The sequence below is a fragment of the Triturus cristatus genome, chromosome 11 (genome assembly GCF_964204655.1).
Source record: "Triturus cristatus chromosome 11, aTriCri1.1, whole genome shotgun sequence".
Taxonomy (NCBI): domain Eukaryota; kingdom Metazoa; phylum Chordata; class Amphibia; order Caudata; family Salamandridae; genus Triturus; species Triturus cristatus.
In genome coordinates, this window is record NC_140594.1 from 1,052,915,181 (window position 1) to 1,052,942,039 (window position 26,859).

Here is a 26,859-nt window from a genome sequence, read left to right on the forward strand (position 1 = left end):
GCCCGGATGGAGACAGAATTGTATTAGTAGCTCCAGGTAATTTACCTTTAGCTGAAGTAGCTCTTCTTGCAAAAAGAACAAGTTGGGGGACCCCCTTGCCCCTGCATCACATGTCAATTGTACATATCCTGTTTTTAGCTTATTCCCAATAGTAGCATTGGACTTCTGGATTTGTAACGCTATCTTACCAGTCCTCTAGCATTGTAACCCCATGGAGCATGTGACATCCTCTCCCATAGTATAGTCACCTGCAGTAGCAACACATGCCCCAAAGCCGGGGAGACAAGCCCCCTTAGAACACCCCACGCTGAAGTGACGCTCCAATCAAATCGCATAGCGGATATGACCCTCAAAATATTTGTAACGGCGCTCTAAAGTGCTACAAGCAGAAGAAGAGCAGATGCTGCAATACAAAATTCCTATTTTAAAATGCAGAGACAAAAGTGCCTACAGCCTGACCATTAAAATACATAAGCATTGGCCTTTGGCCGTATAATCCCCAAAGAGAATGGCAAACCCATAATTTACATTAACAGACACCGAGAACCAAACAACGACAAGACCGGTCAGCTCACATCAAACAAACAAAAAAAGGAAACTACCTGCCTCTACTCATCTAGTTGCATGCCTGGACAGCGTGTGCAGCCAGGGGAGCAAAGAGGATGGCCACTGGGTGGGGCAGATATAAGTACCTGACACCAGCTCCTTGTGCGCTGGAAATGAAACAGAAATAGCATTGAACATGGGGAACTCCTGTGGGGGTCCCAGCGAGTGGAGCGCAGTGGATGTGCCAGAATGTGGCACTAAGGTGGCAGATGATGCCATTGGTGTGCTCTCATTGTGCTATAATACACACAATCTGAATTCTGAACTATGCAAGCAGTTGGGCAGAGACAAGACAGAAGATACCATCACTAAACCTGCGTGCGTACACTCCGGGGGCCCACAGATATCCCCACAGTGTACAAGAGGAGGCCACAGACATCCCCACAGGGTACGAGATACTGAGAAGAATATACACAGATGGTAGACACACAATCTAGCATGCCGTTGACATCACAATACTGTGCAAACAGACAGGTGGCATCCCAGGTCCTGATTTGCCCACACTCTGCAACATACCTTAATAAACTTAAAGAAAAGGAGATCCCACTCACCCCATAGTTCCCCTCAAGGGCGAAGGAGACACAAAATGTCTAGGGGGAAAGGGGTGCACAGACGCACTTGAGATTTCATCAGTGATTATACTGACCATGTCATGAGGGATGTAATATGTGAGGTCATAATCAGTGCATTGTGGAGGCGTAGATTATAGTTAGCACATGTAAGTATAACTGCTGAATTTCTTGGGTTCTGCATGTGTAAAATCTGAGCCTAACTATAACGTCCCTGTAACCTTTGGTTTTCTCAGTGAATATATACATTGAATTCACAAATCATCAAATCATAGGTCTTAACATTTTTCTGTATTCCATTCTATTCTTTCCTCATCCCGAAAAAGATTTTTTTCTTGTATTTATTGATCTATGTGTTTAAAAATATTCAATTATCGTTGTAGTAATAAGTGTTTTGAGAAGACCTATCAGTTCAATAATATTTCAAAGGATATGTTGTTTCTTTTTAATTTTACCTTTCATTTTCAGCAGCAAACCCTTGGTCATATGTGTAAGTGGATTCACAAGACTTATCAGCAAGTATCTGTAAGAACATAAAATAACTCGGTAATATATTAGTTCTTTTCAATGTCATTTGACCACCTTTACATTTTTGTTTTTTCAGGTTGGCCAAACAGGCACATTCCCTCGCTCGACACATATGAGGATTTTGAGACCATCCCTTCCAGCAATGATGAGCTCTCCAACTCTTCTGATATAGATGAAGAAACTCATGCTAACAACGTATAGTACATTTCTACTTATTCATTTATGTTTCCTTATTTTTCGTTCAGATGTTTGAATGCTAACAGGCATATCCACTTTTATTCTCACTCATCACCTTCCCCTCCTGTTAGTTTTTTCCATTTTATATTTTTGTTATTGCTACCTGTTATAAGTTAACATCGTAAACTGTCCTCAGTTTGGAACACTGCCCTAGTGCAAAGTTATTTTCCACTGATGATTCATAAAACAGTAAGAAACTCCTTTGCATGAAATAAGACGTCTTGACTCAGGAGATCCACCAAATATAAGCAGGTTTATTCCAAATAACAGGACCCATCCAATGCCACAGCCAGCTTCTACCAGTATCCAGTTTTCTCTCCCAACCGCCCCTGGTCATGGAACCCACCTTCAAATAATTACATTCTTTAACCTAGGCAACAGTAAGAACATTACTACGACATAACAATGAGCCAAGGATACCAGGTGACACAGGCAAAGCATCTCTATGACAACCAGAATACCACACACCTCCCTCCGTCAACAAACAAAAAAAACAAAAAAAAACATAAGTTGATAAAATATACACAAGCAAAAAAAAAACTGTAATGAAACACAACCAATTATGACACATAATCTTTCAAATAATCTGGTTTTCTTTGAACTCTAGAAGATTTTCGTGAGAAATCAGACAACACAGTATCATCTCTAAATGTATTGTCTGAATCCACACCAAAATCAGAACACACATAAATCCTTCCTAAGTTCCATATTTTATGATCATTAGTTCTACAGCATTATTGAACAATTTAACTACATACGAAGGTTCAGAAAAACTTACTTTAGAGCCCGGAAGCCTTACAACAACCTTATCACCAATTTTGACTTCTGTACGTTTAGTAGATTTCCTTGCATCATAATTCGCCTTCCTATCTAGACCCCTTTTCTCCTCTCTTTTTCTCCATCCTTCAGTGTTCTTTATGACTGTGGAACCAAAGACAGCATCTCCCAAACGTCGAACCCATGACGGTTCAACCTGGGTACAAGGAGCCCTGCCTTTAAAAAGCACAAAAGGAGACTGACCCATTGAACTATGCGGAGTCATCCTATAGTTCTCAATTTTTTTTAAAACTTGCTCTTTCCAGTTTTTCCCAGAGCTTTTTGCTAAAGATATTGTCTCTTTAATCACCCTATTGAACCTCTCAACCATCCCATTAGTTTCAGGGTGATATAAGGAACATTTTTTATGTTTTATGCCTCTATCCTTTAAAAACTTCTCCATTTCCTTTGAGACCAATTGTACCCCATTATCCGTTAAGATTGACTCTGGGAAACCCTCTCTAGCCATGAGATTCTCAAGAAACCTGATCACGTGAACAGTCTCTATACCAGAAGTAAACTGAATCTCAAGCCACCTTGAAAATAAATCCAACAGCACAAAAATATAATTGTGTTGTCCATTGAAATGAATGGGACCTACAATGTCTAAAGCTACCTCTTTCCACGGGCCATTTGGAAGTTCCCTGATAATCATAGGTTGAACTCTAACTATTTTCGATTTATCACTTGTGGCACACACCAAACAATCTCTAATGACTCTTTCAATTTGTATGTCCATTCCAGGCCACCTATACGAAGAACGAAGTCGCTCTTTTGTCCTGGACATACCAGAGTGCAATTCATGAGCCATGTCCACCAACACTCTCCTTATCTCTACAGGAGGTATCAATCGTGTCCCCCGTAACAAAATACCATCACACACACTCAACTCATCCTTCACCCCCCAAAACTTTGCAGCTTCACCTGACCCTTCTTTTTTCTTACACCACCCATTCTGAATTAAACTCATCACTTCAGATAATACCGGATCATGAGACAACTTATCCCGCCACTGATACTCATCAACAACGCCAGAATTGACCAAACACACACGCGAGTCACACTCAGCCCAATCATCTTCCACATCATCTTCACTATAACCCTCCACTAGCCTAGAAAGAGCATCAGCTACCGTGTTCTCAACACCAGGAATGTATTTTATCTTAAAGTCATACTCTTGAAGAGCTATGACCCACTTACTGATCCTACCGGAAACTTGATCAATACCTTTTTTCTCAAAAATCTCACAAAGAGGTTTGTGATCCGATTTCACAACAAATTTCGTGCCCCATAAAAACTTCTTTAACTTCTTGATAGCCCAGAATACAACAAGAGCCTCTCGCTCAATTACCGAATAACGCGATTCTGCATCCTTAAGGCCTCTTGAAATGAAAGTAATAGTTTCTAATCCATTATCACCCTCCTGTTGCAACACTGCACCCAAGCCTTTAATGCTTGCATCCGTAGTTACAACAGAAGTTCTAGAAGGACTAAAACTCTTAAGACTGGGTGCATTACAAAGTTTTTCCTTAAGCCCAATAAATTCTTTGTCACACTCTAAAGACCATTTAAATTCCACACCTTTCTTCAAAAGTGCCCTCCTGCCCGAGCAATGTTCTGCAAATCCCTCAACAAACTTGTTATAATACTCAGCCATTCCAAAAAACTTCATCAGTTCCTCTTTTGAAGATGGAGGCGGCATGCGAGAAATTGTGTTAACCAAATCAAGCTTCGGCGAGATACCAGCACCAGAAATCGTGTGCCCTAAATAATGAATGGAATAGGTTTCGAAACAACACTTCTCTAATTTTATGGTTAGATTAGCATTCTCAAGCCTGTTTAACACCTCAAAAAGCACTTTCCTATGCTCCCTGTGGTCTTTTGCAAATATCAAGATGTCATCCTGATAGACACAAACCCCATCACACCCTTCAAGAACTCTTTCCATAGCACGTTGAAACACAGATGCCACCGACACTAAACAAAACGGCATCCTAACAAATCTAAAAGTCCCAAACGGTGTGATAAATGAAGTCAAGTCGCTGGAAGACTCATCTAGCTCAATCTGATGATATGCAGAAGCTAAGTCAATAGTGCTGAAGACCTTAGCACCACCCAACAATGTGAGCAACTCTGAGATATTAGGTAACAGATATTTATCCACAACCACACACTTGTTTATTTGCCTCAAATCCACACATAAACGCAGAGACCCATTGGCCTTGCGTGCAGCGACAACCGGAGCAAGCCACTCCGTGTTGAAGAATTATTCCTCCATCTTTCAGTTTGTCTAATTCCTTCTTCATCTCCTCCCTCACTGCCAAAGGGACACTCCTAACTTTACAAATAGAAGGTTGAGAGTCCAGACGTAGGGGTATGTTCAATTTAAAAATTTTAAGACAACCTAATTCCTCCCTAAATACTTTTGGAAATTTACCTTTAATGTCACTTAGAACACCCTCATGAGAATTTAGATGAACAGAATGAATGTTCTGTTTCAGAATGATTTGAGCGGAACTTCCTGGATCCAACATAACCCCCAAATCCGCTTGATGGAACCAGCTAATGATACTGTCGCCCTTCTTGGAGACATACACCTTCCCAGATACATACCTTCCACCATATTCTATCAAACCTATAAAATACCCACACAATGGTATAGGTTCACCCCCATAAGCCAAAGGACGTATATCCGGCTTAAGTAATTTTACCTTCCCTGCAAGTTTTGTTTGATAAAATGTTTTTGAGACAATAGTTATTTTTGCCCCTGAATCAAACAGTACCGTTGTAGACTCACCCTCAACCTGTATTTTATCCAATGGACAAGATCTATGCTCCCCAAACTTGTTTTGTTGAACATCAGATTGAACCTGCACCACAATTTGACCACATACAAAGTCCTCCTCTTGAAATTCTGTCTCAACAGTTTTAACATTGCTTGAAGAATTTTTGGTCTTACAAACAACAGAGAGATGACCCTTGCGCTTACACTTCGCACAAATTGCCTTTAGTGCCGGACATTTTTTATCATTAGCATAATGCCCAAGTTTATCACACCTAAAACATTTTGGAACAAACGATTTCGTTTTAGTCTTAACAGCCTCATCACCTTTGGGCATGCTTTTGCTACCAATGCCTTCTTTAACTGTTTGAACAGAGACTTTACCGTCATTTTTCAAGGTGTCAACACACTTCAAAGAATGTTCAATTCTTTTCGCAACTTGCAATACCTCATCTAAGGAGGGTTCATCTCTTAGCCAGAGCTCATCAGGAACCTTCTCTAAGTTGCACCCCAACATAAACTGATCTCTTATTCTCTCTTCCAACAGTTGCTCAAATTTACAGGAAGACGCAAGCTTCCTTAGTTGCGTTACATACATTTCTATTGATTCTCCATCATTTTGGAACCTCTTAGTGAACTGATATCTCTCAAGAATAGTGCTAACTTTCGGTAGGTAATGATTATCCAATTTCTTTATACAAACATCATATTCATTTAAACCCCTGCTTTCAAAAGCTGGGAGATCTGCTAAATGATCAAAAACATCTTGTCCCTCCGAACCAAGACAATGTAAAAGAAGGGCAGTCTTTCTCTCTGCACCAAGATTCATACCACAGACTTTGGCATATCGTTCAAAAACCTTTTTCTACTTTTTCCACTTGATAGTGGGTTCACCAGGTTCCGATAAAAAAAATGGAGGGGCAGTAACATTCTGCATGGTCTCTATAGATAAATTGAAACTCACGACAAGCAATAGTTAAATCCAAGACACCTAAAATCTGAGTTTCCCAACAGTAAAGGGTAATGGTGTACCTTGCCAATACACAATGTAATAAAGGACACACCTATTACTGCTCTTTCAATTACATTCCACAAAATAATATTAAAAAAACAATAGAACAGTAGATGGCAGTGTCGCTCAAAATAACACTTCAAAACACAAATGTTGTCATGTTATTTACAATCAAAGTGAAGGAATATAAACATAAACAGTAATGACTGTACAAACTTTCATTTGAATCCTTCTTAAAAACAACAAAATACAAACTCTTTGTCCATTTATGCTCCACAGTAGATCCAGTCACCACACCATGAGTGCTCTCACATAATGTGACAGATTTGATTGACAACAGAGTGGCTAAAAATGCAGGATCGTTTCACCCGCTCACCGTGTTTCAAACCATATCAAACAACTGATGACAAGGCGTTGAGTATCCTTTGCAGAAAGACCGGGCACTTACAAGAACAACCCAAACAAAACAAAAAAAACTCCGTTTAAAGTTATTCTTCTCTTCTCCGTGATGAACTGCTCCTCCTGCGATGAATCTGCGAATCACATTCTTTCCCTTGCGACGAATCTGCCACCAGTGACACACACGCAGTGATGTTGAATTCTGATTCCAACGAACGTGCTTACGCCCACACGAATGACATCACTCGTAATCTACTGAATCCCTTCGCAAGATTCCAGTACGTCATCATTCGCGCTGCGAGACCGAAGAATAAAGAGCTCCTCCAGATGCAACGAAGACGTAAACAAAGTCGATGCCTCAGCTGTAGACCCCACAAAGGAAGGTTCACACTTCACATCGGCACACAAGGAGAGATGACGCCTTACAGTACATCAACAAGGTAGGATGCCCAGCGAATTTTAAAACACGGATACTTCACCAGAGGAAACCGTGTCACTTTTACAGTAGAAGTGTATAAATTACACACTAGGGGCGAGCCCGTGACGATCACATAACACCCATTACGAACTTCACGGCGAAAGCTCCCAGCCCTTGAATCAATAACACAGAACCTGGATAAAATGAACAAAGCAGAGCGTTGTGAATGTTGGGTCCTCTTTATGTCCAGCTGCCGACTACGCCATTGTAAGAAACTCCTTTGCATGAAATAAGACGTCTTGACTCAGGAGATCCACCAAATATAAGCAGGTTTATTCCAAATAACAGGACCCATCCAATGCCACAGCCAGCTTCTACCAGTATCCAGTTTTCTCTCCCAACCACCCCTGGTCATGGAACCCACCTTCAAATAATTACATTCTTTAACCTAGGTAACAGTAAGAACATTAATACGACATAACAATGAGCCAAGGATACCAGGTGACACAGGCAAAGCATCTCTATGACAACCAGAATACCACAAAAACGTAGAGCAGGCATATATTACATCCACATAAAGTTGGGTTTAGTTGAGAGGTCATGACTTCGACAATTCCATGTAATGAGGGCTGCTTTCAATGCTGTGTTTGATCAATTTGGGAACTAGGCAGGACAGAAAGAGCCAATGAAGGCATCAACAGAGTTTTAAGAAGCAAGTAATGTATCAGTTGGATTAACGGTTAGAAATCCTACATCATGATTCGGCGAATCAGGATTTGAGGAATTGTACTCTTCAAAATGCCTCTTAAAGAAATGGAAAAGTCATAATTTTAGTTATTTGTTTGCAAGATAGGGTTAGGCATGGGAAGGTAAGCCGTCCCACTAGAACGGGGGGCCATGACCATTTGAAAGTTTGTGAACTCCCTCCTTCTACTCAAAATATTATAACCTTTGTTCACAAATATTCCCCGGGTTTTTTCACACCTAATTTGCATTCTTAACTTTCCTGGTAAAAAATGCTGGAGTATGTATACAACTTGGATGTGAAAGTGCCCCTACCTCAGATATTTGAAGGCTATTAAGAGAAAAGATTTCTCTATATGAAAAAATATAGCTTATTCTGTGCAGACTATAGCTATATGTATTCTTTGTTATATTTTTTTTTAAGTACATTTATTTATTATTTCACATTCCGCAATACCTATTGATATTCCAAAGTAAACCTAATCATCATTGATACTTGAAATACCCCCCCCCCCCACCCGCACCATTATTACACACTATGGCCTTTTGTTAATAGATTCTGTTGTTCATTTATTGAGAACCACCACTGACACCGTAACAACCTTCTGCACACAACATTAGGGTTTCCTGTAGACTCCGACTGGTCCAATCAATGGTTTATACAACCCAGCATGCCCTCCTAGCTGCCATACTTGTCCCCAGCAAGGAGATCAAACCAATCAAAAACTATTTTTAAAAGTTTGTTTTATCGCATCAAGAACATGTAAAAAGACCCTCTAAAGAAGTTCAGTGTTAGAAAGTGGGTTTGTGTTGCACTAACCCCCACTTTTTGACAGATTTCTGATGCACTGTGACTTGATATGCCCTTGGTCGCTGCCAATCAGGTTTCCAGGGCCTGTGTTTTTTCTCAAAACTGTACAATTGTACCCATAATTGGCACCCCTCTGGCCACACGTAAGTCCCTTGTAAAGGTACCAGAGGTACCAAGGGAACTGTGACCAGGGAAGGCCTCTAAGGGCTGCAACACATATTAGAGGTCCTGTACCTTAACACACACACACTGCCATTGCTGGCTGAGTGTTTTGGTGCAGAGAAAAGTGAAAGTCGACATGGCATACATACCAGTGTCAAAATCACTAGAGAGTAACTGTTCCTCTGAACAAACGCTAGCCTAATCGGCAGCGGAGAGTGTGAGAAAAGGGAAAGTTGGTGGTAATCCGTCTGAATAGATGAATATCAGGTTGGATGGGAGGGAAAGTGTTTGACAGGGGAATTCCCCAAATTTGAAGAGTTGCCCTCACACACCCATTAAGGTATAATGCTTCATCATAGGATGTTTGGCTCCTCGTGGGGGTGAAGTTGCATTCCCTCACAGGCCCCGGGAGAGGGCTCTTTAGCGGAGATCGTTTGAAAGGAACGCCGCAGGGGTGAGAGCAAGTATGTGGGGAATGTGCAAGTGAATTAAAAATAACGTAACGGTTCCCCTTGGTAGTATTTATTCTTGGGTCCATTCGGTATGATTAAAAGCAGGAAAAAAGAACTCGAGCAGCCTTACTCTAGTGAGAGGGGTCGGTTCGTTTTTAAAAAAAAGAGGTGAGTAGTTATAAAATGTCATGGTGTCGACCTGTTTCACGCCCTATTGGTCCCTATTGGATACTTCGTCATTTCATCAGGAACGGAAAAAAGGGTAAAGTGCAAAGATTAACGTAATACACGGGTTAAAAGAAATAAACAATACACCCTGTTATTTAAACCTGAATCAGGTGAGTGGTCGTGGTGTGTCTGAACCCAGTCATTTAAGACCACTCCTACGTGTAAATTCAACCCCATAAAATATCTGGGGATGCCTCAACAGCAAAAGCAAATGTCTCAGAAGGTTATATTGACCTTCTGCTGAATGGCATTAGTTCATGCCCTCATCCGATTGCTGCCCACACTGCTACACCACGTAGGGAGTTCAGTGTTTCTAGTCATCTTTTTCTAAGAGTCTAGTTAATGAGTTAGTCATTTCTACCACATTGCTAAATCTTCAGTTATCACCTCATCTGTTCTGACATCTTTCATTTGCTGCTGCTCCTCTCAGGCCCAGCCTAAGTCATACCGTTCCTATGCAGATACTGTGGGTACCCTGCTGGAGAGCCAATGTATCACTATCCTACGCTTATCCGCCAATAAACCCAGAATTGCAAATCTATGTTGCTGTTTTTTCAGGTTTTGAGTCAATACTCAGCTAACATTGTTTTATAGTATACTCAATCTTAAAAGCTGTTTCTCGCCTCAGAGTCGTAATCACCAATCCCTAGTATTCAGCCTATATCTACATATCCAAGACATGGGAAAGAATGTTGAATTCTTCTCCCATACGCTTGGGACATGTAGGAAATCTGTTTTCACATATCTTGTGCAGCTTCAACAGGGGTAAGGTAAGTGCACTGCAGAAAATTGAAATGTGCCATTTAAAATCTGGCATTACTTGCTATTTCCTGCACCTGGGTGCGTGACATTTCCTACTCTCTGTCTGTGAGGGTTTCTTGTAAGCCATCTTCTCAGTGCTATGTGGCTTTCACGGGTAATAGAATCTGTCCATTTTAAAGACCTATTTCAGGTGTGACACTATCCTACAACCCTGACTAGCCTCCAGAAGAACTTTGAGTGTGGCAGACGTCTTTACCATTGCAGAGAAATCTGTCCTTATTCCCCTGCCATTGTTTCTAAGATTTGCCTATTGTGAAAACTGTCCCTAGCTCAGCTCAAAAGACCCACACAGTTCTCCTAAGGAAATAAATTCCTTGTCATGGTAAAGCAACCACCTTCCCTCCATCAGGCCGTGGACATGACTTGGTTTATAGCGAGGAACAGCTGGAGCCACATAATCTGAAAGGATCTGAGAAAATAGGTCAGTTCAGGACTTTCTTGACTGCTGTTTCCCAAGGTAGAGCCACCTGGCATACTATCTGTGGGGACCCCAATGTGAGAATTCCCTAACCCCATCTCCATGAGACATTCTAGCAATGTCATCTCCCCAAGGTCCCCACCAGAAGCCTCTTCTCCCAGGTATCTTCCTCAGTGTATTAGTGTACTGCTTGTTGCAGCTGAGACGCAATATAGAACAGCTCCTCATCAGGTGGCCCCAGGCCTCTGCCATCTCTATCCCTTTTAAGGTGTCAAGCAGGATTATGCTCCTCTTGCCCACCCACACCAATGATATAAGCAGAGTATCTAATTCTCTAATGGTTGACCGAGTGATTGGGCACATAGAATTTTGTTAAGTGTACAGGCATTGAGGAAGAACCACCAGGTTTGTGATTACTACTCTACCCATGGTAAAAACTAGGAAAGTGTTCCAAAATGTAATTGAAGCCCATAGGCCTTGGAGTATCTTTCCCATACTGTAAGCATATTGTTTGTCTGCCCTATGGTCGACCTGTTTTACAAAATATCAGAACCTATCCCTCTCCCATTTCATGCTCAGCTCCATAAGGTCTTGTTATGTCTTATTTGACCGTCGGAGGAAACATCACACTTTTTTTTAATCTGCAGACCTGGTACACCTCTGAACCTGTCAAATTCTTGCAACATTCTGGGTACCGCTACCTCTGGCAGCATTAGGTACAGGAGGGTGTCATCAGCATACAACAACACTATGTGCATTGCTTGTCCTATCCTTATGCCCCAGTCCCTCATTACTTCCCTCGGATTCCAAGAAGCTCCGCAGCCAAGGCGACCAGCAGCAGGGAAAGGAGGCAACCCTGTCTGGTGCCTCTTTCGATATTCTATCTGGACAACACCAGGCTGTGACCTGATTTTACCCTTGCAGTGGGGTCGGTATATAGAATTTGAATACAGCTCTGAAATATAGGGCCCAGCCCCATTTCTTTGAGTAATGTCATCATGTTGACTAATCAAGGGTATCAAACACCATTCTATATCTAGCCCCACTAACACTCCTTGCTTCTCTGAGTCCTCTATAACTTGAAGTACATGGTTAAGCCACCTTACATTGATGATGTGCCCAGGAATTAAGCCACTTTGGCCCTCTTGCACCAGGCAACTCATTACCTAGCGCAATCTATTTGCCAATTCTTTGGCTGATATTTTTTTGCCTGTATTACTTATTAAGAGGGGTGTAAAGATCCCAGATCCTCAGTATCTCTACCCGACTTGAGCATCATAAGTATGGCTGCTAATGAGAAATTGGGTTGTTGGTTGAGCGGGGTGTGAGCCCTTCCGATGAAACAGCCACAATCCTTGTTAGGGTGATCCATAAAAGTCACTAAATTAACCTGTCCTTAACCCTCTGGTAGCTTTGCACAAAAGGAGTCAGGCTTACCTTAGAGGCAATGTGTAAAGAATTTAGGCAGCACTTTAACAGTAATAAAGTGAAAACACAACACAAGGAGAATCCCATACCATTAAAAAATGGAGCAAAATTGAATAAATTATTTAACCCCAAAATGACAAAAATCTAATCAGTAGAACCGGAGATAGGCAATTTTGAAGATTTAAGAGCGGTATAGTCCCTAAAAGTGCCACTCGGTTATCTGGTTGTGCGAGGCCAAGTGAAAATAACAAGTTCAGGCCAACCATGATGGAGCACAAGTCAGATACAGGGACTAGGTTAGTCCATGTAAAAAAGTTCAGCTTGAAGACTCCAGTTCGGGGTGCTGGAGGCTATGAGGAGCAGGTAGTGCGTCGCAAGATTCCCTTTGACAGTCATCATTGGCTGTCGATGCTGTAGCGCTAAGTGCAAATCTTGTGTTGCTGGCCCTCGCTGTAGCACAAAGAGTTGGGTTCACCTGAGCTTTACATTGGTGATCCATGCAGGTGGCAAGATTGTGTTGCAAACTGTTTGTGGTTGCGAAAAACCCAAAACTTCAGGATTTCTCCTTTTCTTCAAGGAGGAGCTCAGCTGATGCCACACCTATGGTCCAGGGCCTTGGAGTCACTTCTTGGGGCTCATGAAGTAACTCCAGCAGAGGCCAGCAGGGCTAAAGCAGGTCCAGTTGCAGGTGCAGGCATGTACAGTGCAGTAGGCCAGCTTGGCAGTTGCAGAAAGGTCTCTGGAGCTTGTTGTGTCCATATAGCTCAGAACAGGAGATCTGTCAGCTGACCCTTGGAGTCATTCCAGCCTGGGATAAAGGGTGCAGGTTCAGTCTTCCTTCTCAGACTGCAGGGCATGCCTCAAGGAGCAGGGTCGTCCTCTGGTAGCAGGGCAGTCCTCCTTCTGTAGTATCCACAGGTCCAGGAATGTACTGGAAAGAGGGCCTGAGGTTCCAATTTTTATTCCTAGGGCCGCTTTTGAAGTGGGAGACGCTACTGGAGATTTTCCCCTACAGAGACTTTTGGAATTTCCAGCCACCGTGCCTTGGCCGTAGTCTGTCTGGGGGTACAATTGGTGAGTGTGAAGTCCTTTGTGTGTGAACTGGGCCAGTGACTTCGAAGTGAAAGTGTGGTAGTTGACAGCTTTGCCCCTCCCCCCATTAAGTCAAGGTGGCACATCCTGCTAACACCCATACCCCCTACTGTTATATTGTCTGGGAGGAATACACAAAGGCCAACTACACCCAGTCATGTGACCCAGGAAATAGATTGCAGGTTGCAATGATTAGGACAAGAAAATGCTATTTTTCTAAAACACTGCATTTTCAACATTGTGACTTAAAATCCAACTTTACCATTAAAGAGGATTTTCAATTACAATTCCTCAGACACCAAGCATGATATTATTACCTGCCCCAAACAAAAGTTATCACTTATTAAATGTAATAATGTTATCCCATGGGAGAGGTAGGGTTCACAGTAGTGAAAAACGAATTTGTGAGTTTTTCACTACCAGGACATGTATAACTTAAAAGTGCATGTTCAAATTTTTAAATACAATACACCCTGCTCTATGGGCTGTTTATGGCCTACCTTAGGGGTGACTTATATGTACTACAAGGGAGTATTAGGACTGGCTAGGGGTTTATTTTGCTTAGTCGAATTGGCAGTTTAACACTGCATACAGGCTGCCGTGGCACACTTCAGACATCTTTTAAGAAGTTTCCCATGCACAACTTAGCAATCTAAACTGCTGGACCTTTGTAGTAGTATGGACTCCCTAGCTTGGTGGTAGTGCCATGGGGGCAATCTTCAGTGGAGGCGGGGAGGGGGGCATTCACGAGCAGAAGGAAGGTAGACCATGAATATTTTTCAGGCTGTGCACGAGCAGCAGTCTTGGCGCGAGGAACGATGCCAAGCCCACTACCCCGGTTGGCTCTCATCTGATCGGCCCAATGCAGGCCCGCTGCACACTGTTCAGGAGGCGCCACAGCAGGGTGTGGTGAGCGCTGTTGGGGAAGTGCACAAAGCCCAGCCACAGAAAGGGCCAGTCCCGGGGTGCGGCTGCAAACCCGGCTCAGCAAGTACTACAGGCCCACCTGGTTGTTTCTTCCTCTGCTGCGATATCCTGGAAAGTGGCAGATAAATCATCTACGTCTGGCTCCTGGGGGTCATGGCAGCTGGGGCAGGTTCGTGTGAGGGGCGATGGGGCTGCATGTGGAGGATTAATGAAGGATTTAGTGCTCCGACCTCGGGAGCCGATCAATTATGCTGCCATATTCGTAGGTGGCCTCTAGCGGCTTCCTCAGCTAATCTCTTAAGGTGCCTGATATCAGTCTTCCTTACTTCACAGAGGCTGTGTGTTCTGGAACTTGTATTTCTGTTTATCCATGTGGATTACTGATAACAGAAAGTAAAGTAAAAATGTACGGCCTAATTTAGAGCATGGCTGATGGGATAATATATCAAAATGAAATGGATACCCCATCCATCATATTACAATTCCTATAGGCTATAATTCACTTGTAAATAAGGTGGATGGAAATCAGCCACATTTGGGATGGTATAGTCCAGGTGTCTCCAGCCAGTAGCTCGTGAGCTACTGAAGCTCTCCAGCTAGCTACCTCTGAGTAGCTTACCTGTGTGTAACCCAGCTTATTAAATTAGAAAGCTTTTGCTTGGTTGAATTAATATGCATAAAACAAAATTGAGATCATACAACAATAATAATGTTAGTAGCTCTCAATGCGTTTCATTGAACATAAGTAGCTCTCAGTTAGCCCATCCTCTAATCTCTAAATAAGGCCCTTAGCTTCCTGCCTTTGTCTGAGCTTAAACAAATTTCAGCATGCTTCGCCTCTTTCAAGGAATTGTATTGGCTTCTAGAAGGCATCATTTGATCCAAGGTTCTGCACCATTCACTTTATGGAACAGTGACTCAAGTCTCGAAGAGAAATCTTCTTTCTTTTTACCCGCTTATCAGTATGTTGATACGCTCCATGTTGCACATTGACTGAACCATCAGCAGACGATGGTGCAGAGTAGAAATAGGGGCTGCACAGGAAGATGAGCTTGCTGCTTGCTGTCATCCACAGGCTGCTTGAAGATCCAGGTGGAGATGATCTTCAGTCTCCTGGAGCCCACCATGGACAGCTGCTTTGCAAGATTGCAACATAGCAGGCTCCAGGTCATCGGCAGGACATTGGGTGGAAGCCACAGCGTAATGGAAGAAGGGTGGCAGGTGTAAGGGTAAATGAAAGCATGGGGATCACAGCAGAAGAACAGTGTGTTGGAGAGAAAAATAAAACAGTTAAAAGGTAGATTAGGGCGTTGAGTGTAAACTCTAATAGTGTCAGGGCTGTCGCTGCAATAGCAGCAGAGGCCATCCTGGATTGGGCTCTCAAATTACAACAACAACAAAAAATTCTGGTATAAATCAGTTCTGAAAATCTTTAGATCTGGAGGATCTTCCCATGTTTTATTGATAAAAACATATTTGTCCTGTATTTCTCATATCTGAGTGCCCATTCTAACCACATTGTATAGCGTTTTATTTTATTGATATGCATTTTTTGTTCATTTCAGGGAGCTAGCCTTTTTCGAGTTGAAGGAAGTTTTGAAGCCTGTTACCCAGACTCATTCATACTGCAGCATGGTGATCTAGTCCAGTTTGTAAAAGGAGGAGAGAATGGACAATGGTAAGTAGAGCCCGGTCTAAGAAAACCTTTATCTACTAGGGAGCAAAACGTGTAACATTTTAGTAGTAATGTAGAATCATTTCTTAGTCACCTTTGTTATGTCTGCATATTTTCAGCTTCTTTGATTCTCTTGATGTTGTGTTTAGAATCTGGAAATCAAACTGCCCTTCATGTCTTCGTTCAGACAGCTCAATCAACTTACATCAGCAGCAGTTGCTTTCCACTAGAGATCAGGCGAGCAGGTGGGGTAGAAGTCACTGATATACCAGGATTCAGAAATGCCATATGTGCGCCAATTACTAGCATGTTTGACCACACATAGCAGGTACAGGTCACATGCTTTACTTTTTAGGTCTCGCCTGGCTTAGGCTGCGCAGACATGCGCAGTCTCGCTGGCGAGATTTAATGATTTAGAGTAACTTCTGTAAAGGGCTTTAAGCCCTGCCCCTCTTTTCCATTGGCTGGCGTCACCGTTTATGCTAAACGGTGGCCAGCCATTGGAAAAGATCTTTCAGTGACGTACACTTTTCTCTTTTAGAGCCGTCCCACTTGGACTGGCTCGTTCGACTTCCTCCCGTTGCAAAAGGTTTCTTATATTTATGGGGCCATGTGTTTCAAACACATGGCCCCATAAAGAAAAGCTCCGGCGCGATCCTCTTTCATTTCTTTCGAATACCTTCTGCCAGTTTCACCGCTGAGGCCTGGGGGCCGTGAATGCTTTGTGCCAGTTTCACCGCTGTGGCCCTGGAGCCGTGAATACTTGCTGCCTGTTGCACCACCGCGACCCGGGAGCCATGAATGCCTTCTGCCAGTTACACCACTGCGGCCCGGAAGCCGTCAATACTGCTTGCGGACTTCAACGCTGCGGCCCGGGGGTCTGCACGATCCCTTTTGCCAAAAAGAACCCAAAATCATCGCTACCGCAATCACTGCTGCGGCCCGGAGTCCGCCGACGTCACCGCAGGGGCGCGCAGGGATTGGCACAAGTGCTGAAGTGTCCCCCGGCAACGAAGCATCCAGGAGGAGCGGCGCTGGGATTGGCCCCAGCGCCAACATGTTACTCGGCCACTGAGGGATTCCAGGAAGCGCAAGGCATCCCCAGCAACCCGACGAGCAGCTGTCGCCTACCCGGAGCGACGCGAGAGACCTCCTTGCTCCAGGTACGCTCACTCTGAATCCCCACGTGTGAGTGTTGGTTCAGAAATGACCACAGCGAAAATGCATTTTATTAAGTGTAAATATACTGAACTAGGCAGAGAAGGGGGTAGCTAGCTACTGTATTTTTTGTTTTGATGTGCAATTGTTATCTGTTAAAGTAGGACAAACCTTCTGTTCAGATACCTGTAGAGTTAACAGATAACTAAATGACACAACTTTTTCCGTCCTGTGCTTTCTTCTTGCAAATCATTATTTACCGGTACATTAGCCAAGTTGTTTTTAAAACAAGACTTCAAGTCCCAGGAAGCAGTGTTTTGCTTGATGAACATTCAGCGTCCCGGTGATAGGGAGTGACTGTAACGCGAGACAGGGCGACTTGTTTTAAACAACCCTCGTCCGCCCCCCCCCTTCTCTCTCCCCCCCACCCCCTACAGCAAACACATAGCAAACTGCATTCCCGAAAAGATGTTATTTGACTTAGACCTTTTTTCTTTATGTGTTCTAAGTGATAAAGCGAATGTATTTCAGTGCCAGTGTCATTACCTGTGTGCACTTTGGTTACGTGTATTTACATTGTTTTATTTTTTTGGGATTACATTAAAAAAGTTTTAAATGGTAAGATGGGAAATGCACATAAAACTCCATGAGTCCTTTAAACCACTGTGATGGGTAAAGAGTTACAAAATAACTCGCCCTTTGTGGCTATGTGATTTGAAACAAAGATGGATTTCAAGATGGACGTCGATTCACAAAAACGTCTGGAGTAGCATTAGTAATATGACGCTTTTGACCTGTGATGATATCACACGAAGAGACGTTATACAACTGCGGACAGGACAGGAAGAAGTCGTGTGACCTTGGACCATGGTGACATTAATGAAAACAAGCATTGGCATAGCCAATAGGTCTTGCCTTTGGGACCTTATAAGTGTTTAGTTATCCAGCACAATATCCTTGGTGCAACAACATCAAGTGTTGCATGGCTAAACACTTATAAGGTCCCAAAGGCGAGACCTATTGGCTATGCCAATGCTTGTTTTGCTTTGCTGCACGGTTCCAGAGCGGTGGCATAATAAAACTGCCCAGTAGCATTGTCTTCTTTTTTGCAGCCATTTATGGAGGATGACGGGGAATAATTAAGATGTTATTCTGTTACCGTGGGGGGTTATGGAGAGTGTGTTTATTTTTTAGTTAGTCCTGGTTGTAATGCATTGCATTAATAGTATTCAAAAGTATTCTTTCGCCCTGTCTCATGGCTGTCAAATATTGTTTCCTTCTGGCCTGCGGCACTGTACCAGAATACTGCAGTTTACATTTTGTTTAAATTTAATAGCATTGGAGTTAAGAATAGAAAATCTACGCATAGTAGAGCGATGTTTTTGTAATGATATTAGGATTAAATTATTTTTTCCAGATGGTCTTTGCTTTCGATATTCTGACATACAACCGCCCTTGCTTGTGAGAAGAATGCTTTAGCCTAAATAAATCGTCCTTCTTTTATTTCTTCTTTGGCATGATGTCACACACCCCATGTCTAACTCAAGAGGTGGCTCTTGTGCTGTCGTCCAAGGGCCTGCATGCGATGCAGGTTCATTTGCAACATCTCCTCAGAAAGTTTACGCCAGGCATGCTGCTCAGAGGCCAGGAAACGCCAGGCTGCTATCCTGGTCCCATCGCGGCAACATCACTGCTGATTTCAAGCAGCCCGCTGACCACCACCCCATGATTGTTAGTTTGCCACATTCCTCCTTTCATGGCCGAATTGAGCTCCTGGGCAAAACCAAACCACCACTGCCAACTCGGTAACGCCATGTGTGCAATCACCTACTTTTATAATCAGACATGTAGGGGAAGGTGTAGTAGGACCACTTTGGAAAGTCTCTTTGAAGCCACTCATCTGATATTCCATCGACTCTTCCAAAGCCATTTGAATTTGGTCGTCCATTAGTGAGCTCTCTTAGATAAAGAAACATCTAGGTTCCACTTGGAGAGCGCAAAGAACGGTAACAGGTCCGGACAGGCAAAGTTGATGCAGCCATCTTGAACCCTGACCAGGTTCAAAGCTGATTAAATGTGCCAAATTCTCCCCCAAGATAGCAGAGCAGTTTCTGTTCTTGGCGTTTGAGAATGCTTTCCCGCAAAGCTGCAGAACCGGATCATCAAAAAGGTCATTCATTTCATGCCTGTCCTTATAATACAATAACGATTTCCTTGGAAGATATCTGCCTGGTATTTGTGGCTGAGAAATGGATTGGATTAAACACAACAGAAAAATGACCTCTGGATGCAATGTTGTGGCATTAATGTCTGGTTAGTACTCTGGGATGCATCTCTTCATGTTTGATCTCTATACTGCCACAGGTAGAGGCCAACCATATGGAAATGAGCTTTGTTCCCCCCCTAAAATGGACAGTCCTGTGTTAGTCCACGTTCTCTGTGTTTATTACCAGCAACATGGGCATGTTTCAGCCTTGTTTTGCTTTACCAGTGAAGCACAGGTTGAGTCTGATGGCACAATGAGGTAAGGGATTGTTGTAATCAAAGTCTGGCTTTCCACAGAGTATAATATAGAAGGTTTCCTGAATCATAGTTCCAAGTAAGTAAGATGATGGTTAAGCCCCACCAGGAGCAGCATCCTGCTGCTCAGCCCATACCCAGCTGACACCCTGTCCCACCAACACTCTACAATCCAGGTCACCCCACCAACTGGCACTCATTCAGCCAGGCACACATCAGCATTGCGTGACATCACACACTCAGGAAGAGCAGCAAGGAACAGAGCACTGGGGAAGAATGTGTTGCAGCAAGACAAGATACAACAGGGATCCATGTCTGGCTATACTTGTTGTACACAGGCTCCTGATTGAGCAAAACAAACACATGATGTACTTGATGCTTGAATTTACCTCAGCCTTTCATAAGTTCTCTGGCACATTTCAGGGCATCATATGTTCTGCTCTTGTGTCGCTACATAGACCAGTTCTGTGCAAACCAGTCTTGGTGCCACTTTAAAAGAAAAATCCCAGCCCACACCACCGGGAAATGTCCCCTCTGGATTGTAACAGGGTCTACCCCAGACAAGTTATACCTTTGTGACTGGCGCCAGGGTTATGCAACTGAAACATGACTTACTTTGATTATGGAAATTATTCAAATCAAAGCTTTTGATTCGGATCAATTAGTCTTAAGAAAAACAGAAGAATACAATTACACATAAAAAGCATTCAAAACAGTGGGATACCAACCTGGTATGAAAGTGCGTTAAGTGCAAAAGCGAAGGACAATAGATCGTGTTGGTGAATGCGTTTATTTTGAGGATACAGAGTGAAATAGCGTTTGGTGGACAGTGATGGATGTTTGGGTCGGTTGTTCGTCAATACATTCGTAAATCACATTGCAGTGGATCTGGCATGAGGTTTGTGCCTGTTTCCAGGTGATACAGCAATAGTTGATATGAACACACCACAGCATCAATGACTTCCAAATGTAAGTCTCATGGAGGGGAAATCTGCTCTGTGTTCATCTCTCGACTCCTACCCACCTGTTGCCAGGGAGATGTGAAAAGAAGAGCCTTTGACTCCAAACCCACTAACCTTGGCAGTACTAGAACAGCTGATCACAGACCCTTGCTGCCTTGCCCATGGGGTGGGGGGCATAATATGTGTCCTCCCTGGCTTTAACTTAAGGCAGGGCAGGGGACAAGCAGCCCATTCCACTTGCCTTGCCTAAGGGTAGAAGAGCTGCCCTGGTCTGTGCTCCCAACTCTCCTCACCTTGACAAAGAGCGAAGGTGTTAATTGCACCCTTCCTTGCCGTACAAGAGGGCCATCGCTTCCCTCACCCTAACCAAAAAGAGGGGGCTAGGCTCCATGCCCTCTCTTGCCTTGCACAAGAGCGAGGGGGGTGGAAGGTTGCCACGCTGTCCCTCACCTCGCCCAACGAGTAGGGGGCATAAAAGAAAAACAACGAAGGTGGGCAAGGGTCCCGTCTCATCTGCTTAAGTGCATAGTTGGTAACCAGGCATAGAGACGGGTACCCCTGACCCACTCACCAGTGGCCCTCCCAATGCAACAGGCCACAGAGGAGGATGTCCCCTGCTCCTGTGCCCTACTCCCCAGTTGAGAAAACAGGGCAGACAGGTAGGTGACAGGTGATCCTGACATGTTCCTCATTGGCCTGCAATATTGTGTGTGCCGCAGAGGAGCAAGTCAGCTGACATCTGCCTGTTATCTGTTGGAAACGGGTACCGGTGCGAATGGCATGTGATCGTCTCTGCCGTGTCCTCAACAATGTTACCGACCACAAATGAGCGGGTCAGCTGGCTCCTATTCCTGCGCCCCGTTTCATTGAGGGGAACAGTGGAAGGACGCCCACTCTTGTCTTTTATTTAGCCCCCTTCGCTGAGGGGTAATGTTCTTCCTTGTCCTTGGTCAAGGTGGGGGTGGAAATAATGAATAAACCATCTCCTACTCTTGGGCAAAGGGAAGGGGCAAACGCCCTCTAATGTACTTTTTGTTTTACATATCTTTCGATGTTCCCAAACTTTGGGAGACTTAAAAAAAAAGATACGCGGGGGAGTTTGGGGATGTTAGGGTTGTATGACGGAACAACGCAGGGAAATACGTCGCAAGCTTTAACCACGCATTTTTTATCACGCATTTCTTTACAACGTGTATGTTTTTACAACGGATGTCATTGTTTACTTATTTAAAAACTGTACCTCAAATGCGTGGCAAAGGCAACTGTTGTAAAAACATGCACGTGGTAAAAACATGCGTGCTTAAAAAAGCATGGGCAAGTCCCAATGTGGTAAAAGGTTGTATCTGTATGATGGAACAACGCTGGGAAATACGTCGCAAGCTTTAACCACGCATTTTTTATCATCCATTTCTTTACAACGGATGCCATTGTTTATTTATTTAAAAACAATGTATTTGTGGGGGGAGAACCCCCCCCCCCCACATCTTACCTCAAATGCATGGCAAAGGCATCTGTTGTAAAAACATGCCCATGGTAAAAACATGCGTGCTTAAAAATGCATGGTTAAGTCCCAAGGTGGTAAAAACCTTGTTGTAAAGGCAGTTTCCCCTACCCCTTAACATGGCGGAGGGAAGGCTAGGGGCCTGCAGAGAGGGAAGAAGGATCATACAGAGAGGCTACAGGGTATTGGGACCACCTGGAGCAGGCATGGGCGTCGGGGACTGTGGAGGGAGTTAAGGCACAGAGTAAGGCAGCAGGAGCAGGATGGCTGCAGGGGTACCCAGAGTGACTGCGGGGGACTGGGGGTACATGGCGGCTAGACCTGGCACACAGTGAGGCTGCGGGGGGCAAAGATTGGGTGCAGAGGATGAGGCAGAGCAACAGAGGTACTAGAGCAGATTGGAGACACTCAAAAGGACTGCACGGCAGTCGGGCCTTCACAGGGGCTGCGGAGGAGAACACAGACAGCCAGCAAAGGGGCAGTATGGTATGCAAGGGCTGCAGGGGGAACAGGGATAGGCATAAGGACTGGTAAAGGCCAGCGGCACAGAGAGGTGACTTAGGTATGTCCTGGAACATATTGAAGGGCCGCAGGAAGCGTACAGGAAAAGACTGAGGGGCCAGGGCTACAAGCAAGAGCTGAGCTGGGGGGAAGTTGAAGAACATGGAGGCGCCTAGAGCACATGGAGTGGCTTCAAGGGGGAGCATGGCGCAACATAGAGAGGCTGGAGAGATGTTTGAGGGGCACATGGGGCTGCAGATGGAGCAGGCACACACATGGGCTGCAAGGGACCTTTGGGCACAGAGGGGAGGCGGGGAACCCACAAAGGGGCTGCAGGGAGGAGAAGGGCCCACCAAGGGGATGCAGGGACAACGTTTGGAGAGAGGGTACATAGAGGAACTTTAGGGCGATTGGGGTACTTAGGAGGGAATCAGGTGGCACAAATGAGTAGCTGAGGCATACATATTGGTAGCAGGAGATAGTCACTAAGAACTGATGTAGGAGAGGTGACAGACTTAGGGATGTGGGGAGTACACCCTTGGTCATACTGAAGCTCATACACAAACACACTTACCATCAACACACCCACTACCGTACGTCCACACAATCCCATACTCCACACATTTAACATGTTATTCAACACATCCACTAGGATAACAGCACCACATGTCCACTGACCCACCATCAAACCTCTACAAGAGCAACATCATATACTGATACATCACCGTCTTGCATCCACAAACCAGCATCCTACATCAATACACCCGCCACCATACTTACTCATTCAACATCCTATGCCATGCACCTCCACCATCATACGTGCCTACAACTGGCATGAAAAAACTGATTAAATTTCTTAAAATACCTAAAATTGAAAGAAGGTTAAAGATGACTAATTTGTTCATACTGGATTTGCCTTACAAGTCGTGAAGGTCACAAGTTAGACACCAAATGAACCTTAACTCACACGCACACCTTGAGTGCACAGTCTTCTCAATGTCACACACCTTTTTAAACTAAGGAGAAACACATTAAAGGATAAAAAACGTCATAACCTACATGGTACGCTCTCACAATCAACATCATAAGTCAGCAAACCCACCAGAATATGCGCATCCACACACCGTTATATGACGCTACACTTATCATCCGACATCCATGATCATGCATTTACAAACCACCAATATACGCACACCATCAAATACCATCGCAGCTACCATCTTACACCCACTCAGGCACCATTAAAGGCCAACCTACGTACTGTTATACATACAAACATGCACCATAGTTCACACTCACAATCATCATTGTACTCCTCAAGCCCACCATTCATTATATGCCAACACACAGACCATCATGCACCGACACAGTCACCATTTACCTATGCTATCTAGTGACACCACACAAACGTATAGCCTCATTGAGCGTTTGGTGGACAAAGTAGTCCGTCTCACAAACTCTCGATCCATCTGTCTCTTTTAGAGATGGAAAGACCATAAGCATTCCCGTTGGCTCCGTCAGTGGAAGGTTTCCTCTGACAGCCCGACTTCTTTGGGAAGAGCATTATACTGCCTGCCCTATTTAGGATGGACAGTGTGAAGTCTTATTTTTGTTTCTGCCTGTCACCGGTAGGAAAACCCAGGCGGTGAGGGACAAACAAAAAAACATAATGCCCCTGCTGCCTGGAAGAAAACTCCCAGGGCATGGGGATTATTGTTTTGTTTTTTTCTAAAACAAACACCCACTTTGAGAGATTGGTTTTGAAAAAAAAAAGATGTTAAAAGTTTGGTGAATGGCCATCAAAACCAATAAGGACCGTCCACCAAACATTTTGTACTTTAAAGGAAATCGCCATCCTGGTGGTTCTTTTCAACCTATGGAGATGACCGCTGGGCCGGCTGTCATCTCTAAATTTGGTGGGCGATAGTCCGTCAGGTTGGCGGAGACAATATCCTCTGCCACCCTGACGAAGTGGACTCCGCTCGCCAAAGCTAAATCAGGCTCCTAGTTAAGCAAATATACATCCTTTTACACACACTCATAAAAGCGATTGGCACATCGCTCTGTAAGCTTACTCAAGTAATAACAGCCACGACAGAACCACGGTTATACAAAGACATAGCCACAGTTATACACCATCACAATTAAAATCATTTATCCAAATATACACAACCATCATCCATGCCTTTGTGCATCCACATAGCCACCATTTAACAATGCTTAATAGTGTCACTTTGAAAACTTTCTCAGACCATCTGACAACCATTCATACACAAGCTTTAGCAAGTAATAACAGTGATGGGAGTTAAGGCAGACTTAGAGCGAAGAGGTTTGGACACAAGGTGAAAGTATGACCTTAATCTGGGAACCTCTGAAATGTTTAGTTCATGTGTATGTATATGCTCATGACCTCACCCTCAATGTGAAAGATGCAGTTACAAAAGGTATAAACAGCGTTACAGATCAGATTGTCATGTTAGTATTAACACTACCAATTCGACTAGAAAGAACACAGTGATATTTTTGAGTATGAATTGCTATGAAAAGTTTTTTCATGCCAGGTCGGTTGTGTTTATTTATCATTTTTCTATCTCCTATATGATTACATGCCTCGTTGTCTATTATTCAAAATTACTAGTCACTATTGCAGGTCTCTCACTTCTAAAAAATAAAATGTTCACTGCTGACTGTTGCACTTGTAGCTTTATATGAAAAAGAAATCAAAGTACATTTTTGTTTCCCTTAATGTTTAGGTTAGTGAAAGAAATTGTTTGCAAGAAGACAGGTTGGGTGCCATCAAGTTTGCTGTATCCAGCAGAGGGAGAGTGTAAGAACTCATGTGGCGAATCTAAAACAGGTAATAAAATGTTTGAAAATAAATGAATTTTGTCTTGCTAATTTATAGGATTCCCCATTAGGTTTTATAGGTTACATACACGTTGATAGGATTTACGTGTTCCAAGTTATATAGGAAGGCTGTTTCTTTATGAAACCACCAACCTTGGTGGAAAGATGCGAATGGCAAGAGAACACAGGCCTTGAAAGTGTTCACAATGACCATCCCTGAGAAAATGATGTGCACAGAAATAATCAGACACAGATTCGTTTGCTGTTGTCCATCCATATCATTGCATGATCGTTGTTTTGTCTGTACAGCAGTAAATCTGATAGAGATTTCTAGCTGCAGTTTCCTTACCTTAGCATCATCTCCAGGCGCCAGACTGGATCCTAAAATTTTTCGTGAGCAGTACTCCTGCACGCCGGTAGGAGGTTAGTTCGATTCAACATGAGGTCATCCGCGCTCGAGTGACATACGCGGTGCCTATATAGGCGCCACACCAGTGTGCTGATGTGAATTATTTTCTTTCTGCGCCAATCAGCGCAGATCCTCCCTAATGGCGTGTCCAGGACTTTCAGGCTTTGATGCCAATGTTTAAGCCTAAATCCTGGGTTTCGGTGAGACTGACTCTGAGGCTGCTGAGACTCATGACCTTCTGCATCCTGCTTGTGACACATGCCCGCTGGCATGCATGTTGTGCAGTGGGATCTGACGTTCCAGTGGGCGCAGCATCAGGGGAATCTCTCTGACATGGTCCTGATCTTAGAGGAAACTGCAAAAGATCTGCTGTGGTGGTTAAAGAACCGTGATTGGGTCAGCGGCAGACACCTCTCTCTTCCCCAACTAGATCTGACAGTCTTGACAGATGTGTTACTCCTTGTATGGGGTGACCATCTGGGAGAGGTGGAAATCAGAGGCTTCTGGCCTCCAGTGAAATCCAGACTCCACATCAACAGATTGGAGCTCCTGGCGATCCAGTTGGCATTGAAAGCCTTTCTTCCCTCCATTAGGAGAAGGCTAGTGCAGGTGTTCATGGACAACACCACCGCATGTGGTCCTGCAACAAACAGGGCAGGGTGGGGTTGTGGACCCTGTGTCTCTGGACAAGGCTGGAAGGTCAGGACATTTCCTTGATGGTTCAACACCTGGCGGGCTATCTGAACGACAGGCGGGTAAACTCAGCCAAAGATGCCTAGCAGATCACAAATGCCATCTCCATCCGGATGTGGTATAAGGTCTCTTTCAGCAGTTG

At 43.9% G+C, this 26,859-nt stretch overlaps 1 protein-coding gene across 7 annotated transcripts in view; it reads left to right on the top strand.

The window, feature by feature from the left end:
• MCF2L2 (MCF.2 cell line derived transforming sequence-like 2) overlaps nt 1-26,859 on the top strand; it is a 2,345,299-nt gene that overhangs the window by 2,295,071 nt on the left and 23,369 nt on the right. For all 7 annotated transcript variants that reach the window (XM_085635348.1, XM_085635350.1, XM_085635347.1 and 4 more), the window contains 3 exons: nt 1,780-1,898; nt 16,017-16,129; nt 25,522-25,625. In XM_085635348.1, the coding sequence (XP_085491474.1) occupies nt 1,780-1,898; nt 16,017-16,129; nt 25,522-25,625 (336 nt within the window). The remainder of the gene's footprint in view (nt 1-1,779; nt 1,899-16,016; nt 16,130-25,521; nt 25,626-26,859) is intronic.